Here is a 14,597-nt window from a genome sequence, read left to right on the forward strand (position 1 = left end):
TGCTTCTGGGCAGCATCACTGGCCAGCAGGGGTGGGATGCTCCCTGGCACAGCCCTGGGAGTCCTCACACTTTCTAGCTAAAGGATGCTCACATTGGGGAGGTCCTCAGGAACAAAGAACCCAACTTGTCCCCAACAAAGGGTGGACCTACATCCCCTGTGGATGGTGTGCTCGGGGGTGGGTCTTGATAAATGTTTGTTTCTTTATTCATTCGAGTAACAAATATTCAGCAGGCCCCTGTAACGTGCCAAGCACACAGCTGGAGTCACTGGGGACAGAGCAGAGAGCAGGATTGACATGGTCTGTGCCTTGCAGAACTCACAATGGGGGCTTTAGACCTCATCTTTCCAATCTGCCAGTTCCATGGAGGACTAATGGAACCAGAGACCACCCAGCAGGCCACCATGGAGGGCTGTGACTAGATTCGGGTCGGAGTTACAGGGTCAACCAGAGACTCTGCTTGGCCTGTCCCCACCGTAGCCCTTCGTTACCAATGGGGGACATGAGAAGACACTGCAGTCCCCTCACTGGTGGGAGCGGGATCTCAGCCTGTGTCTGCCCTGTGAGCACCTTCAGATAGGGGAGCTGGCGACATGCCGCCGTGGGGGCTGGAGGGCTGGGTGAGGACTATGGGCCAGGTCTGGACCCGGCCAAAATCCTATGGGAACCTGCTGCTCTGGGGAAACACAGTAGTCACTGAGAGATCTAGAACCGGAAGGGTCAGACAGCAGGGCCTGCTCAAGGCCTGTGACCCCCTGCCCTGGGTCTAGGTTTGCCCCTGGCCAGCACACCAGCCCACAGCCTCCAGACACAGCATCTGATTAAATAATTAAATTGACAGTATCACGGTCAACACCATCCTCCCTGTCTCCAGCTCTGGCTGCCCGCCCTCATGAACACCCTGGTAGTGTCAGCAGGCTAGCCTGCCTCAGCCCCAGGACGCACAACCAGGGGGGCCTGGGGCGGCACGAGGGGCAGGGGGACAGGCATGATCACCCCCAAGCAGGCTCCCCTAGGAAGCCTCCAGGGGACCGGGCTGCAGGATGTACTAACCTTACCAGTCTCTGCTTCTTTCCACTTCATCTTCATGATCAACCAAGCCCCAGGCAGCAGGGCAACCGATGCTGAGGAAGCCGTGACCCTCACAGAAACAACCCCCTACCCTCCACAAAGCACTGAATCTCCTTAGGAAATGTCTCCAACAGAGATCAAACTCCCAAAGGGTGGTTTTAAGCAACAATAACATAAGACTTTGTCAGGAATAAATTGAGGAAATACGGCCTCCATTCAGCCCTAACTACTCAGGTTTTTAAAAAAATGTTCTGGATCTTTCTTGGGAAGGTATAATCCTACGCCCTTGGCTGAGCTTCCCTGGCTTGGCCCTTGGTGTGGCCTTTGGGTGTGGCCTTCGATCAGCTTGGATGCGGAGGGAGGTCAGCTGCTGGGCACGTCCCAGCCCCAGAGCCCCTGGCAGCATGTGACTGCCCCTGCCCCGTGGGAATCCCGGGAGGTGCTACTGGCCTGGGAAGCTCTGCTGGGGAGGCTCACAGCCCGAGGGGGTCGTGCTGACCTCACAAGGTGTCAGGGCACAAAAGTCTTCTTTCCCGGCAGCCTTGTACACTGGTCCTGGCAAAACCACCCTCTGGGCACCCCAGCCCCTGGCCCAGCATCTCCAGCTGCCTACAGGCTGGGTCTCCTCCCAGACAAAGCCGGATTCAGGCCTGTGAGGGCAGTCGGGGGAGGCAAGCTCGGGTTCTGCCATGGAGACGAACTTTGACCCAAACTGCAAGCTCCTACCCCTTATTTACTCTGCAAGGCTAACCCGTTTCACAGAGTTAACATTACACCCCTTTTTAACCAGGCACTTCCCCGCATTCCAGGCCCCGACCTTTGACCCCTCCTAATTGCAGGCTCTACACCCCAGATCTCTGAGGCTCGGCCCCTACTCCAAGTCGTCACCTCCCCCGGAAGCCAGACTGAGCCCCCCAGAGCCAGTGACCCTGGGGCCGCCCCACACCCGCAACCACTCGTGTGCCGGACATAGGCCCCGGCCCCCTGAGGGCTGCACACAGGCTACCCAGTGGACCCCCTGGGGTCCGACTTCTGACTCTGACTCTCCCATCCCCAGAAGAAAGCATCTGTTGTGAGGGAGGCCAGAGGAGGCTGCCTGGCTGGTCCAAGAGGGCGGTGGGGGGCCAGGGTACTTCTCATCCTAAGAGGCTAGGGACACACAGGGGACAAGTGCACTGCCTGCTGTTTCACAGGTGACAGGCAGGGACCCTGTCCTACAGCCTCATGTGGAGCTACAGAAGCCCGACTCTTGCTTCCAGCGTTGGGCAGCTGGATTGTTCCACATCCAGACCTCCACATAGCCCAGACCTGACCTGAACTATGGTAACTTCGCAAGCATCAGGGCAAATGGACAGACACGACACCCCATCAGGCTGCCAGCCCCCGAGAGCTCTATCCATTTACCTTCAGGAGGATGTCTTCTCCCTGGAGCCAGGGGCCGGGGCCACCCCTAGAGTCCCCGTCCCTCCCCCGCTGGCCACCACAGGACACTCACCGTCCTCTTGGCTGTGGAGGTTCTGAGGGCTCCGCATCCTCTCGTCTTGGCTGGGACTCAGGCTGGAGGCCAGGTGTGGGTCAGCTGACATCCATGTGGAGTCGTTCATATCAAAATCTTCACTGCTCACAGAAGTCTCATCCTGGTCGGAGACAAAGAAGGAGGGGGTTCAGCAGGGACAGGCTCTCTGTGGCCCCAAAGCGGCATCGCTGGGGAGCCCCAGGGCCCGTGTGCCTCAGGTCGTGCCTGGAGGCCACAGGGAGCCCCCACACCTTGCAGCAGGGGCTAGGTTGCTCTCCTTGTGCCCCATGGAAGTGGCTCGGGCTCTGGTTCCTGTCGGAAGCCAGGGCTGAGGGCCGGTGTGGTCTGTAATTGAAGACAATTATGAGGTCTTGCATCCTGTCAGGGCGGATAGCAGGGCCTGGCTCTGACCCTTGTGACCAAGGTTGAGACAAGCGCCGTAAACAAGGGCCCCACTCCCCACTCCCGGCCCACAGCCCTGGTAAGGGAGCTCACTGTACATGGGGGCCCTCTCTGTTGGCCAGAAGTGGGGAGCGAGACCTAGCAGCGCTGCTGAGGCTGGCCTGACGGCCCCCACAAAGCCTGGCCCCCACAAAGCGTGCCGCCCCAACTCGGGCTCCTGTGGAGCATGCATGGAATTCCTTTCTCCCACTCCCCCAGCTCAGAGGACATTTCTGTCTTCCTCCTTCCTAACCTTTGCTGTGCTTCAAAGATATGCTCTTGGGCAGCTTCCAGGGCTGAAAAGGCCAGCCCCAGAAGTGCAGAGAAGGAAGGGGGTGGGGCAGGCGAGGAGGGTTCGAATCAGACCGCGAAGGGGGTTTGGCTCAAGGGCCTGGGGGGCCCGCCAGGGCCTTCCAAACAGCCGGAGGGCCTGCCGGAGAGGACCACGCCTGCCTCCTCTCCCCTGGCTGGCTTCAGGGAGCCCCTAGCCAGTCATCTGGGAACCCCCAGGGCGGGGCCCCTTCAATCCAGCCCTCGGGGGCAGCGGGAAGGGACCCCACCTCCTACTTGGCCCGGCCTCTTTCAGGAGCTGCAAGCAACTGTGTTTGGGAGCTGGCTGTAAAATGCAAGAAAGATGACCCAGCAGCTCCCACACCCCGGGGCTGGCTTTGCCCCCTCCCCTCTCCCCTCTCCCCTCTCCCCTCTAGCAAGATACAATGGCATCTGTGGGCTCCCAGTAAGGACCTCTGGCGGAACCCCCCCCCACAACTCCCTCCCTCCAAAAAGCCTCCCCTCCAGGGCCCCCTCACAGACGACTCTTTTATACTGAGCAAACACACTTTGGTTCGAAGAACTTTCTTCGGAGGCTGTCCCTGAGGCAGACACATCTGTTCTCCAAGTGCTAGGGAACCAGTGTGGATTCTCCTCCACCCCTCCCCCACCACACTGGGCTGGCAGGGAGTTTCCTGGAATTTACAGCTTCTGTGCAGCGAGTGTGTACCCTCTGCGGCTGGATCTGGACCATGGAGCTGGGCCACCACGCCAGCTCTGCCCAGCTCTGGGGTCCCCAGGAGGCCAACCCCGAGCCTCAAGGGTCAGAGACCAGGTGTCCTCTTGTGCCCTCTCCCCCTCCCCCCCACCCCTCCACCCTCATGCTCACACTCTGCCTCCCTCCCACAGGCTGCCCTGCTCCTTATACACAGGCACATCCACCCAGTCTCCCTGGGGCGCAAACACACTCACTCACACTCACTCAGACTATGTTCTCATACCTGGAGGAACACACATGTTCAAAAGTCTCCCTCTGTACAAAGGGACAACAAAACTCTCCCCTGTGCTTCCAGGATGGGACCTAAGAGTGGGAGGGGAGGCGGGGAGGAGAGGGGACCCTTGGAAACGACAGACCATCCAGGCTCCAGGAGCCAGGAACGGGGGCACCCTTGCTCAAGCCCCTTGCTCTTTCCTGGCTGCATAGGACACACTGTGCTCTGGGTCTGACCTGAGGCAGGGAGGCCCTCTCCTGGCTCCTGGGTGTTGTTGAAACGCTTGGGATTTAACAGAGTGAATCTATTAGCATCTGGAAGCACCACCTACTCAGCGCGCTTCCTGCATCCATTCAACAGCTTGTATTTACTAAACACCTACTATGTGCCAAGCACCTTTCTTAGGTGTTGGTAAATTCTGCAGTGGGTGAGACAGAGTCGAGTCCCGGCCCTCCTGGCATTCACTGTCCCGCTGGGGAGGAGATAGAAAATTAGCAGAAAAACACAGACCGACCAGGTGAGGAGGGCTCCAGAACACAGTGGAGTAAGCAGGAGAGCCGGGCCTGCAGGGCTGCGTCTGTCCGGGGCCAGGGAGGGCCTCACCGTTAGGAAACACCTGAGCGGAAGCCTGGAATAAGTGAAGGAGGTGGCCATGGGGCGGGGGGGGGGGGGGGGGGGGGGGGGGGGGGCGGGCTACTCGGGGAGCCTTCCGGGCATCAGCATATGCCAGTGGGTCTGAGGAGCAGCCGAGGCCACTGTGGCCAGAGACGTAGGCCAGGGGCAGCAGAGCCACATGAGAGTGTCCCCTGTCGAGGCCCACACAACCCTGGGCGGGGCGGTCTGCAGCCCGGAGAAAGGCTGATGGACTGCCCCACTGGACACACGGGGTTCTCACCGAGGAGCAAGGAGAAGATGGCACCGCTGGGTGCAGCACTCAAGGTGCCCACCCTCTGCCCTCACTCCACCAAGCTGCAAACACTAATGACCGCCAAAGTCCATTAGTGCCAAAAGCTCCTCTCGGCTCCTCTCATTTCATCTTCCCCACAGGCCCACCAGCTAGGGCGAGTTACCAGCCCCACTCCATGGAAGAGAAACTGAGGCTCTGAGGGGTTGAGGTGTTTGTCCAAGGTCACGAGCTTACAATCGGCGCCAGAGGCGTAGGATCCTCAGGGCCCAGACACACTGTCCTGCCTGCCTGCCGAGTCGGGCTGCCCCTCACCGGGAATAGCCACCCTACCGTGGCACTCCACAACCCGAGTTCCAACCGTCTCGCCCACCGGCTCCAGCTCTACCAGCTGCCGGCCGGCCTCTATCAGGAGCCCCTGCAGTTAGGCACAAACCCCTCAGCTGGGCCATGTCAATGAACTGGGGGACTGCACCCCATCTTTCCCTGGAAAATTGCAAGTCCTTCCGATGGTGGGGAAGAGGCCGGAGGTTTCCTGGACCCCCCATGAGGCCCGTGAGACACCGCAAGCTGGCTTGAGTGCCTGGCAGGACACCGGTGTTTAATGAGGATGTGGCCCAAGTCTGACAATTAAGCACTAGGTCCCACTGCACACAGTTCTTGAATAGCGACCAATGAGACCTGGATCCTGGCTGGCAGGCCGGTGGCAGCGAGCCGCCCTGCAATGTCTCCCTGCTGCGGCTGCCAGCCACCCCACACAGAGCCTAGGGTTTCTCTGACTCAGATCGCTTAACTGTCCACCAAAATGACCCCCTCCGCCCTTCCCTGCCCCGACAAGTCTAATTAGGAAGAGGCGAGCTACATTTCACATTGACTTTGCAATCACCCGATAATGAAGAACATCCAGTGCCCGCACATAGGGGGCTTCGGGGCAACAGTTTCAGATTTCCTCACAATGGCCTTAAAAAAAAAAAAAAAAAAAGGGCAGGCCCCCATGTCAGGCCTATCTCAGGATCTGGTACCTGCCCCTCGGAGACCTGCCCCAACTGCCCAAGGGCACCACAGCAAGTAGCAGAGCTGGGCTCTGAACCCTGGCAGTCTGCCCCCAGAGCCCACATCACAGTGCCACCACACCATGGAGCTGGCTCACGGCACCTCCTCCCTTCAACTGGGAGAACCAGACTCTGGAACGACAGAGCGTCTCAGGAGGAGACCCAGAGGAAACTGGCGGGAGACAAGCTATATTTACACACACTCCCACATGCGCTCTCTGCAATGAGGCGACACACATTTACTGAGCATCTACTATGTGCTCGTATTGCTCTAGGGATGCAGATGACTACAAGCTCTTCTCTCCTAGGACCTTGTTATCTAGGGAGACACACCGGCGAAAAATTCTGACCTGCCTCTAAGAGCCGAGAGACAGGGGCTGTGGACCCCGTCGCACGTTTCCCATGGATGCCCCCAGGCTCTGCTCCACGGATCCTACCTTGGAAGGCGGATCCTAGCTTGGAAGGCGGTGCTTCTGTTTAACATTTTGACACTGCTGCTACAGCCTTTTTTTTTTTTTTTAAATGAGGAATCCAGTGCCATAAACCTGACTTAAAAACAGCAAATGAGTAAGTCCTGGTCAAACTGACAGGGCTGCCACAACTCTACTTTCAGGGTTGTCTGGGGGAGAGTAGCCTTCCCAGATGCCCCTGCGACCCGGTGCGACAGCACAGCCCCCATCGGCAGAGGACAGACTGAAACTTCACCCACTTGCTCAGAGCCAGGGCTCCAGGAGCGGGCTAATTACACAGGCAATTAGCAGCATGCACAGCTCCCAGCCCATCAGCGACCGTGCAGAGCTGGGAACAAGCTCAAGTCCGGAGGGAGTGGCAGGAGGCAGGAGGCGTGGGTCTGTGAGTGGCAGGGTCTGTGCACTGACCTAGGGTGCTCTCCCTGGCTCCCAGAGCTCACGAGTCAGGCACCTCTGGCTTTTCCCTTCTGGGCTTGCAAGGGAATCTGTTCTACTAATTTCTCTCTTTCTGTAAACACACTTCAACGGATTTTGCATTAGAAAACCAAAGAGTATATATACAAAGAGTACTTCTGGGCCCTCTCTCCTCAGGCCCCACATGAGTGACCAGACGGTTGCCCCTCTTACCTCTGCTCTCAGACACCTGGAAGCCTACAAACTTGCCACCTGTTGATGAAAGTCCATCACTGAGCACCAAAGGGCCTGAGCCACTGTGGGTCTCCAGGGGACAGTGACAACTGCCTTCCCCAAGAGAGAACTCAAGAATGTATGGGGAGCGGGTGGGCAAGCACCTAGCTGACCTCTGGGACACACCCCAGGCTGGAAGCCCTGACTCTGGACAGAAGGAGAGGAACCGACTAAAACCCTCCCTGCTCTTATCTTCAGTCCAAAATTCATGGGCAGGTTCAGTTTCTCTCCACCCAGGTTCCGTGGCCCTTCCGCCTCTGCAGGCAAACGAGCACCAACCACTGCCCAGCCTAGGAGGAGGAGAAAATGGGAGAGCAGAGGGGAAATGGTGGAAACGCGCCTGTATCCATGGCGGGTAACTAGGAGCAGGTGCTATCAGTAACCTGATTATTTTACAACTGGGGTCAATTTCTTGGGAACTAGGTTCCTGGTGCCTCTGAAGTTGAGCCATTTGCATCCTCCAGGACAGGGATCCTGGGGCGTGCCTCCCACAACATTTTCCAGGCCTTTCCTCTGAGCTGTAACTCTATCTCTACCACTTGCTTTGAGAAGAAAAAAAAAAAAAAAGGAGGAGGATTTGCTGAGAATTTAGTGCAATTGTAAGCCATAAGCCCTGACCAGGAGCCCTGGGTGTGTGTTTCAGAGAAGCGGGGGTGGGGAAGGGCAGGGATGTGCTAGAGGTGGTTCTGGGCCAGGCAGGAGACAGACCCCTTCTGTCTCACCCCTGTGGTCTGTTTGATGAGAGGCTGAAGCTCTTGCCAGAAAGATCACCAGGTTGGGACAGTTGCCCCAGCACTAGCTCTACCCCAAGGAGGCAGGCAAGCAAGATACTGAAAGTGAGCACCTCCTTCTGGAACACCTGCAGGCTCCTTCCAGGCCCTGGAAATTCTTCAGGACAGGCAATTCTGCGCCTTGTCTCCATGTCAGCGAGCGCTACACACACAGCCTTCTAAGCATGCCAAGAAGGTACTGAACCGCATTTGACCCCAACTTAACCACTTCAGCTCATCAGATGGCTTATTAATGGAAGACAAAAAACCCCCAGGATTTAAAGCAACAAGGGTTCAAATCCCTGTAGTGAAGGGATTGCACAAATGAAATCTTAGGGTGGTCTGAGCCTCAGCACCTGGGAGCTGTGGGGTCCCAAGGCAGCCGCTTCATGCTACACTCCAAGCCCACCTGGCCACCCAAGGACACTCCCCGCACAATTCCGCTCCTTCCTGCTAACACACCTCCTCTGCTCACTAGCCATAAGTCATACAAGCCCTTCTGGGAAATGTGAAGTGAGGAGAGCTGAGACAGCCAATCACCTACCACCTTTTAGGTGTTCTCTCTACACACACGGGGTCTGTCAGAAGCACACATATATATGGGGATGCTCTGTTGTCCTTGCCTTCGCCAACGCCTGAGCGCTGGGGAGGGAGCATTTTCAACACCTTCCTACTAGTGTAAAACGGGCTTTTGTTTCCTAGGCAAAGGCAACTGGCTGTTTTCCCAGCAGTCCTCACCACGAGGGCCTCACTGACACCCCAGGCCCTGGCATTAACAGGGGTCTCTTTAAGAGGGTGGCCAGAGAGATGAGCTGCAGCAGACAGGGCTCTTCCAGCCAAAAGGAGGGCTAGAGAGGAACCACTCTGAGCTAATCCCCTGCGGGAGTTTCCTTCCAAGAAAAGGACCCAGACGAGACAAAAAAGTTCTTGAGCAACTCCGTGGGGTGGCCCAGCTCCACAGGAGCTCAGGGTGGCTGAGGCCATAGACGGTCCCCCCACCCCCATCCGCCTCCTTAGCTGGAAGGAAAGTTCTGGGGTGCTCTGCTCCTGCTCTGCTGCGGGAAGTTGCTGAATGGGGTCCTGTCGCCCAGCGGTGGTAGGGTGGGTGTGGGAGGAGGTGCTGTCTTATAACAAGCCCAGCTTGAACTGGGATTAGACAGGAGCTTGATATTATTTAAAGGCACATTTGGGCCCTAATGGTTTTCCAATGAAGGGGTAATTTACTAAGGAAGGACTAACCTACCACAGGGACTGGGCCATATGTGGGTCTTTCCCCCAGACTAACCTACATCCCAGAAGCGGGGGTCAAGCTGGCACCCCTACTCCTGTCACACAGATGGTACTCCCCAGAGGAGCCGTGAGAGCCCCACCTGGTAGGCTGGGGGCCCCAGGCTGGGGTTTCCAGCTGATTCTGGGATAAGTAGGGCTTTATCTCAAGGGAGAATCTATTTCAAGCCACAATCCTTCTCAGAAAGAGGAGGAAATCACAGAGTCCAAACACCATTTCAGGTGAAATCAGGAGGTTATTAATCTCCCCTCAGAGCAGACAGAAAGAAAAATCAATGTTTTAGAGGGGGGAAAAAAGGTTCCATTTGAATTAATGGGTTTGTGGCTTCTCCATTGATCTGCGCCTCTTCACACTTTCTTTTTGTGCTTTTGTGCTCTTGGGGAGGGGGAAGGGAGACGGGAATGGGGAAGAGGGGGGTGGGCCTCCTGGTAAGGAGAAGGACGGTCTAACCTTAACCTTTCTCCAGGAATAATGCTAATTAGCCAGGCTTAAGGAGAACTTCCCCCAGGAAGCTGGCCCAGTAGGGGCGTAGGGGCGACCGGACTCCGGCGAATGCTCCTCCAGGTGGGAGTGGTGGGGGTGCAGGTCACTTCTGAACTCGAGCAGCCGCAATAAAAAATGTGGACGGCACACCCCCACCCTGCCCCGCGAGAAAGTGTGCGGCCCCGGAGGCCTAGGTGGAGAGGGCCGAGAGCGGCCGGCCGAGGTGTGAAGCCAACTTAACCCGGACGCGCGCCCTCCCTCCGGCCCGCGGCCCCCGCGCCCGGGCTGCCGACGCCCCCCGCTTCCGCCCCGACGCCACACCTGACAAGGGCACCCGGTCCCCTCCGGGGAGGGGCAGGCGCCTGCCGAAGTGGGCTCAACTCTGCAAACCTCGGCTCAACTCCCCGCGCCCAGGCACGGCGCCCCTCCCAGCCACTCAACGCTTCCCGTGCTCAGATCCCCAAACACAGTCCACTTCCCCTCTCGCGGCGGCGGCGGCGGCGGCGGCGGCGGCCACCCGAGCCCGCCCCCCGCCGCGGCCGAGCGCCTTCCTCCCCGGGACGCGGTGCCGAGCCCGCTGCAAGCCGTGTGGCCGCCGCACAATACCGCGGCGCGGCGCACACAATCACCGCCCCCCAGGACCGGCGGCGCGCGCGGCCCGGGAGTGGGGTGCGCCCCGCGGCCCCCCGCACTCGCGGCCCCGCACACCTCGCGGGCACCCTGCAGCCCCCAGAGCGCACCTCCTCTGCCAGCAGCCCCCTCGCTTACACTCACCCGCCCCCCGCCCCAGCCCACTCCGCCCAGGGCGCAGCCGCTTCCCCGCGCCCCCCTCCCCAGCCCCGGCGCAGGAAGCTCCCCCGCGTCCCCCTCCCCGGAACCCCCGGCCCCCCACCCCCCTAACCGCAGCTCAACGGCCGGCGGCAGGAGGGGGGCGGCGGCCGGGGCCCGGAAACGGCCCGATCGCGGGGATCCGGGCCGGACTCCGTACCTGGGCGGGAGGCGAGGCGGAGACGGGCGGTGGGGCTCGGCGAGTGAGCGGGGCGGGCGGCGGTGACAGCCCTCCAGCTCCAGCTGCTGCTGCTGCCGCCGCCGCGGCCGCCCGGGGAGAGGGGCTGGCACCGCCGCGGCGCGTCACTGCCCGGCCCGGGGGCGGGGGTGGCCAGGGGGAGGGCCCAGGCGAGCGGCGGCAGCGGCGGCGGCGCCGCGGCCGGGAGGAGGAAGGGGGAGGGGGGCACCGGGCACGGGGAGGCGGGGGGGGCGGGACCGGGCACGGGGCGGGGGCCGGGGGGAGGGGAGCGCAGGGAGGGCGCACGCTGGGGGAGTGGGAGGAGCAGCGGGAGGAGGAGGTGGAGGGAGGAGTGGGCACGGGGGGAGGAGGAGAGGGAGGAAAAGGAGGCACCCAGAGAGAGGAGAAAGGAGGGAGAGGCCGGGGGGCGGGAGGGGGAGAGGAGGTGGGAAGAGGGAGGGGGTGCCGGGCCAGGTAGTGGGGGAGGGATGAGGGCGCGCTGGACGCGCCGCCGTGCGCTCCGGGGGGAGAGCGCTCTTAAGGGGGAAGCGCTGGGAGGAAGATTCTTGCCCGGGGCTGAGCTCAGGAAAGGAGGCGGTGGGGTCTGGGCCCGCCCCTCGCTCCCCGCTCCTCGCTCCTCGCTCCTCGCTCCTGGAGGCCGCAGTCTTCGGGGCTGGGGGGAGGGGGGGCTGGGGGGGCACCCGGCCCGCGGGCTCTCCGCGTTCTGGCCGGGAGAGAAGAGACTTGGCCCAAAGAAAGTGACTCAGTCACCATTAGGAACTCTCGGCGCCCTGGGGCCTTCGGGCAGCCCCGGACCCCCTCGCGTCTCCTGGTTCCCCGGGGACGCGGGTCGTCGCTGGGCGGGGCTGCTGGGTCCCCGGGCGGTCTCCGCGAGACCCCGGTCTGGGGAAGCCAGGCACGTGGCCAGCTCTCTGCCGCCCCCCCACCCCCATCTCGGGGCCCCCCTTTCCTTGATCAAGTTCAAGCTCGGGCCCCTCGGCGCGCTGCCCACCCTCGGCCCCCCCGTTCCCCTCCCCCTCCCCACATTCCGTACCATCTCGCCTCTCTGCACTCTTCCTTTGTCTCTTGCCCACCACTTAGTTTACACCCTCCCTCGCTCCCCGTCCTCCGCCCCGGCGGGCGCCGGGGACTCCGGGATGCGTCCACCTGTCCGACCAAACATTTCAGCGATCGCGAGCGCTCGCCGCGGACTCTCTCGGCGCCCTCCCCGCCACCCCCCTCTCCGCCCGCCGGTCATTGTGCTCCTCTAGACCACGGGGTACCGGCTCCTCGCGGCGCGCGAGCTCCAGTTGTAAAGTAATAGGATGACACCAAGAATGCCGCTCCATCCCAGACCTGGGTGCGTGCGGTCCGCGGAGCCCCAGCGTCGGCGAGAGGGAAGACCCATGCGGCTCGGGGCCGCCGTCCTCCGCACGCACAGACCTCGTCCGCCCGGGGTGCAGAAGACCGCGCGGGGCGCCGCGGGGTGGGGGGTGGCGGACCCCGGACCTGCAAGCCAGCCCAGACTCCGCCTAGAACACAACTCGCTCGCCCCCAAACAGCACAGTTAGACCCCAACAGAGAAGACGGGTCAAGGGCAGATGCCCCCCCTCCTCAGATTCACCACCTCCGCGACAACGGATCAGCCTTCAGAAAAAGCTTGGGCTCTAACAGCGGGGAGGAGCTGCCCTCGTGGAATTCTGTGAGCAAATGGTCAAACAAAACAAAACAAAAATACCAACAACGATCCCACCTCCTTCCTGGTCCCTCTAGTCGCATCCGAAAAAGAAGGGCAATTTCTCCCGACTTTACGCTACAACTCATTCACAGTGGAACCAGCAAAGAAGAAAAAAAAAAAAAAAGCCAAGACAGCCATCTCGATTGTTTGCAATTTTGAAACAGACTGCCTTTAACCCTCCAACTTTTTTTCTCTAAAAGCCTTTTTCTTTCTTTCACTGAAAGCTTTGCATTGTGAACAATCCGAGGTAGACAAGGCTCCCTCTACAGGTGTGAGTTGGAAGTGCACCACCACAGGGTCAGAGAGCTCAGTCTTCGCCCATTAGGAAAATAAAAAGATGGCAACACATCAAATTAAAGGCACGCAGGGCAGACCTCCTTCCACGCACTCAAAAGGTTTTTCAGTCCATATAGAACTTACACTGTCTTTTTAAAAGAGGGTCTACGCACGTTATTCATTAGCACCTTTTCTCGGTGAAATCGAATGTTTTCAAACCAAGGCACCCTTCCGGGTTTCTCTAATACATCTTTACTTCTCATCCTTCGTGGTGGGGGATGGTTTGGAGGCTGCAGCACCCATGTCCACATCCACACGTACTGGTGCCCAACGATGACTTTTAGAATTTTAATTAGAGGCCGGGACTCTTAAGTTCATCCAGGGAAACTTGGGCGTTTCCAACATGGGGAAATGCCCTTCCTCACTCTGAAAAGGAGATAATTCAGGCCCCGGATTTCCCATCTCTTCCCACCACATTTCTAGAGACCTTTGACTTCTCCTGGCCTGAGTCACTATCTCACAGCAGTGGTGGACATCTGGGCTTGAAATATAAAGCCAAATCCAACTGCAGTTCAAAGGTGGAATTGAACCCAGATAACCCAGCTCTTCCCTGACTAATAAAAGAGAGCCAGTACTGCCCAGGAGAGCAGAACAGTGATTTTCTCTAGGCATGAAATGTGAACTCATTTACCATCCCTGAGATAAAACAGCCTCAGCCCCACTCAACCCACAGAAAGCAGTTGGGAGCCCTAGAGAAACCTGGCCCTTGAGCAGCAATGGAAATTAGGTGAGTTTTCCTGTGTGCTGGAGCCCGCAGAAATCTCCCGGATCCTCATTCCTGCAGGAGCTGCCACTCCTCAGTAACCTTGTGCCGGGTGCTTTCAGTGTCCTTGTGCCTTTGGACAACTCCCTCCATCCTTAAAGTGGCCATAGCACGGGTCCCAACAAGGAATGGCATGACCTAGTTTCTTGATCACTAATTCTCCCAGTGATGTGTCCCTTCTTTGGCCCCAGTCTGGTGGGAGATCATGGCAGGGAAGGCTGCTCCCATATGCTTAAGGGGGCAGTACTGCCTTCATGTCCCCTTCACATCAGACTTTGCAAACAGTGGGTGTTTTTGAAAATGGACAACTGGCAGAGCACTCGCTCTATAGTGTCTTAAGCAGCAAACCTCTCCAGGCAGATTTCCGTATGAAGTGAGCCTACTCCACAAATGAGAACCTGGCCTCAGGAGCCAGGGGTTTGTTATGATTAGGAATACCCGGATCTTAGTCTGATCAGAGGGGATTCTGTTCAAGCATCTCAAAGCATTAAAAAACCCATTGGCCCCTATAAGTTCCTAATGGCGGAAGGGAACAGGTACCTGTGCAGTGGAGAGACTGGCAGATACCCTCCAACCATGTGATCAAGTTCAATAGCCCCCAAAATGGGGCCACCTGACATAATGTGCCCACCTCAGGAGGAGATGCAATAACCACCCATGTTGTGTTCTCCCCCCAAATGCCTAACCTGTGTCAGATCATGAAGAGACGATCAGACAAGAAATCCAGAGAGACCCTCCACAACACAACTGTCCTGACTCTCCAAAAGAGTCATTGTTATTAATTTGGCTTTTCCAAGTCTTGAAACTAAA

General features: G+C 58.9%; 1 protein-coding gene across 10 annotated transcripts in view; it reads right to left on the bottom strand.

The window, feature by feature from the left end:
• Positions 1 to 14,597, bottom strand: part of NOL4L (nucleolar protein 4 like) — a 130,771-nt gene that overhangs the window by 25,427 nt on the left and 90,747 nt on the right. For 7 of the 10 annotated variants that reach the window (XR_012018490.1, XM_072800534.1, XM_072800539.1 and 4 more), the window contains exon 5: positions 2,567 to 2,708. Coding sequence is in view for 9 of the 10 variants with exons in the window: in XM_072800534.1 (XP_072656635.1) it covers positions 2,567 to 2,708 (142 nt within the window). In the remaining variant the exon portion in view is untranslated. Of the gene's footprint in view, positions 1 to 2,566; positions 2,709 to 2,838; positions 3,581 to 3,867; positions 3,890 to 10,932; positions 11,082 to 14,597 lie in introns of those variants that run through there. The other 3 variants (XM_072800542.1, XM_072800541.1, XM_072800540.1) reach the window with 3 other exon arrangements.

Source organism: Canis lupus, chromosome 26, assembly GCF_048164855.1.
Source record: "Canis lupus baileyi chromosome 26, mCanLup2.hap1, whole genome shotgun sequence".
Taxonomy (NCBI): domain Eukaryota; kingdom Metazoa; phylum Chordata; class Mammalia; order Carnivora; family Canidae; genus Canis; species Canis lupus.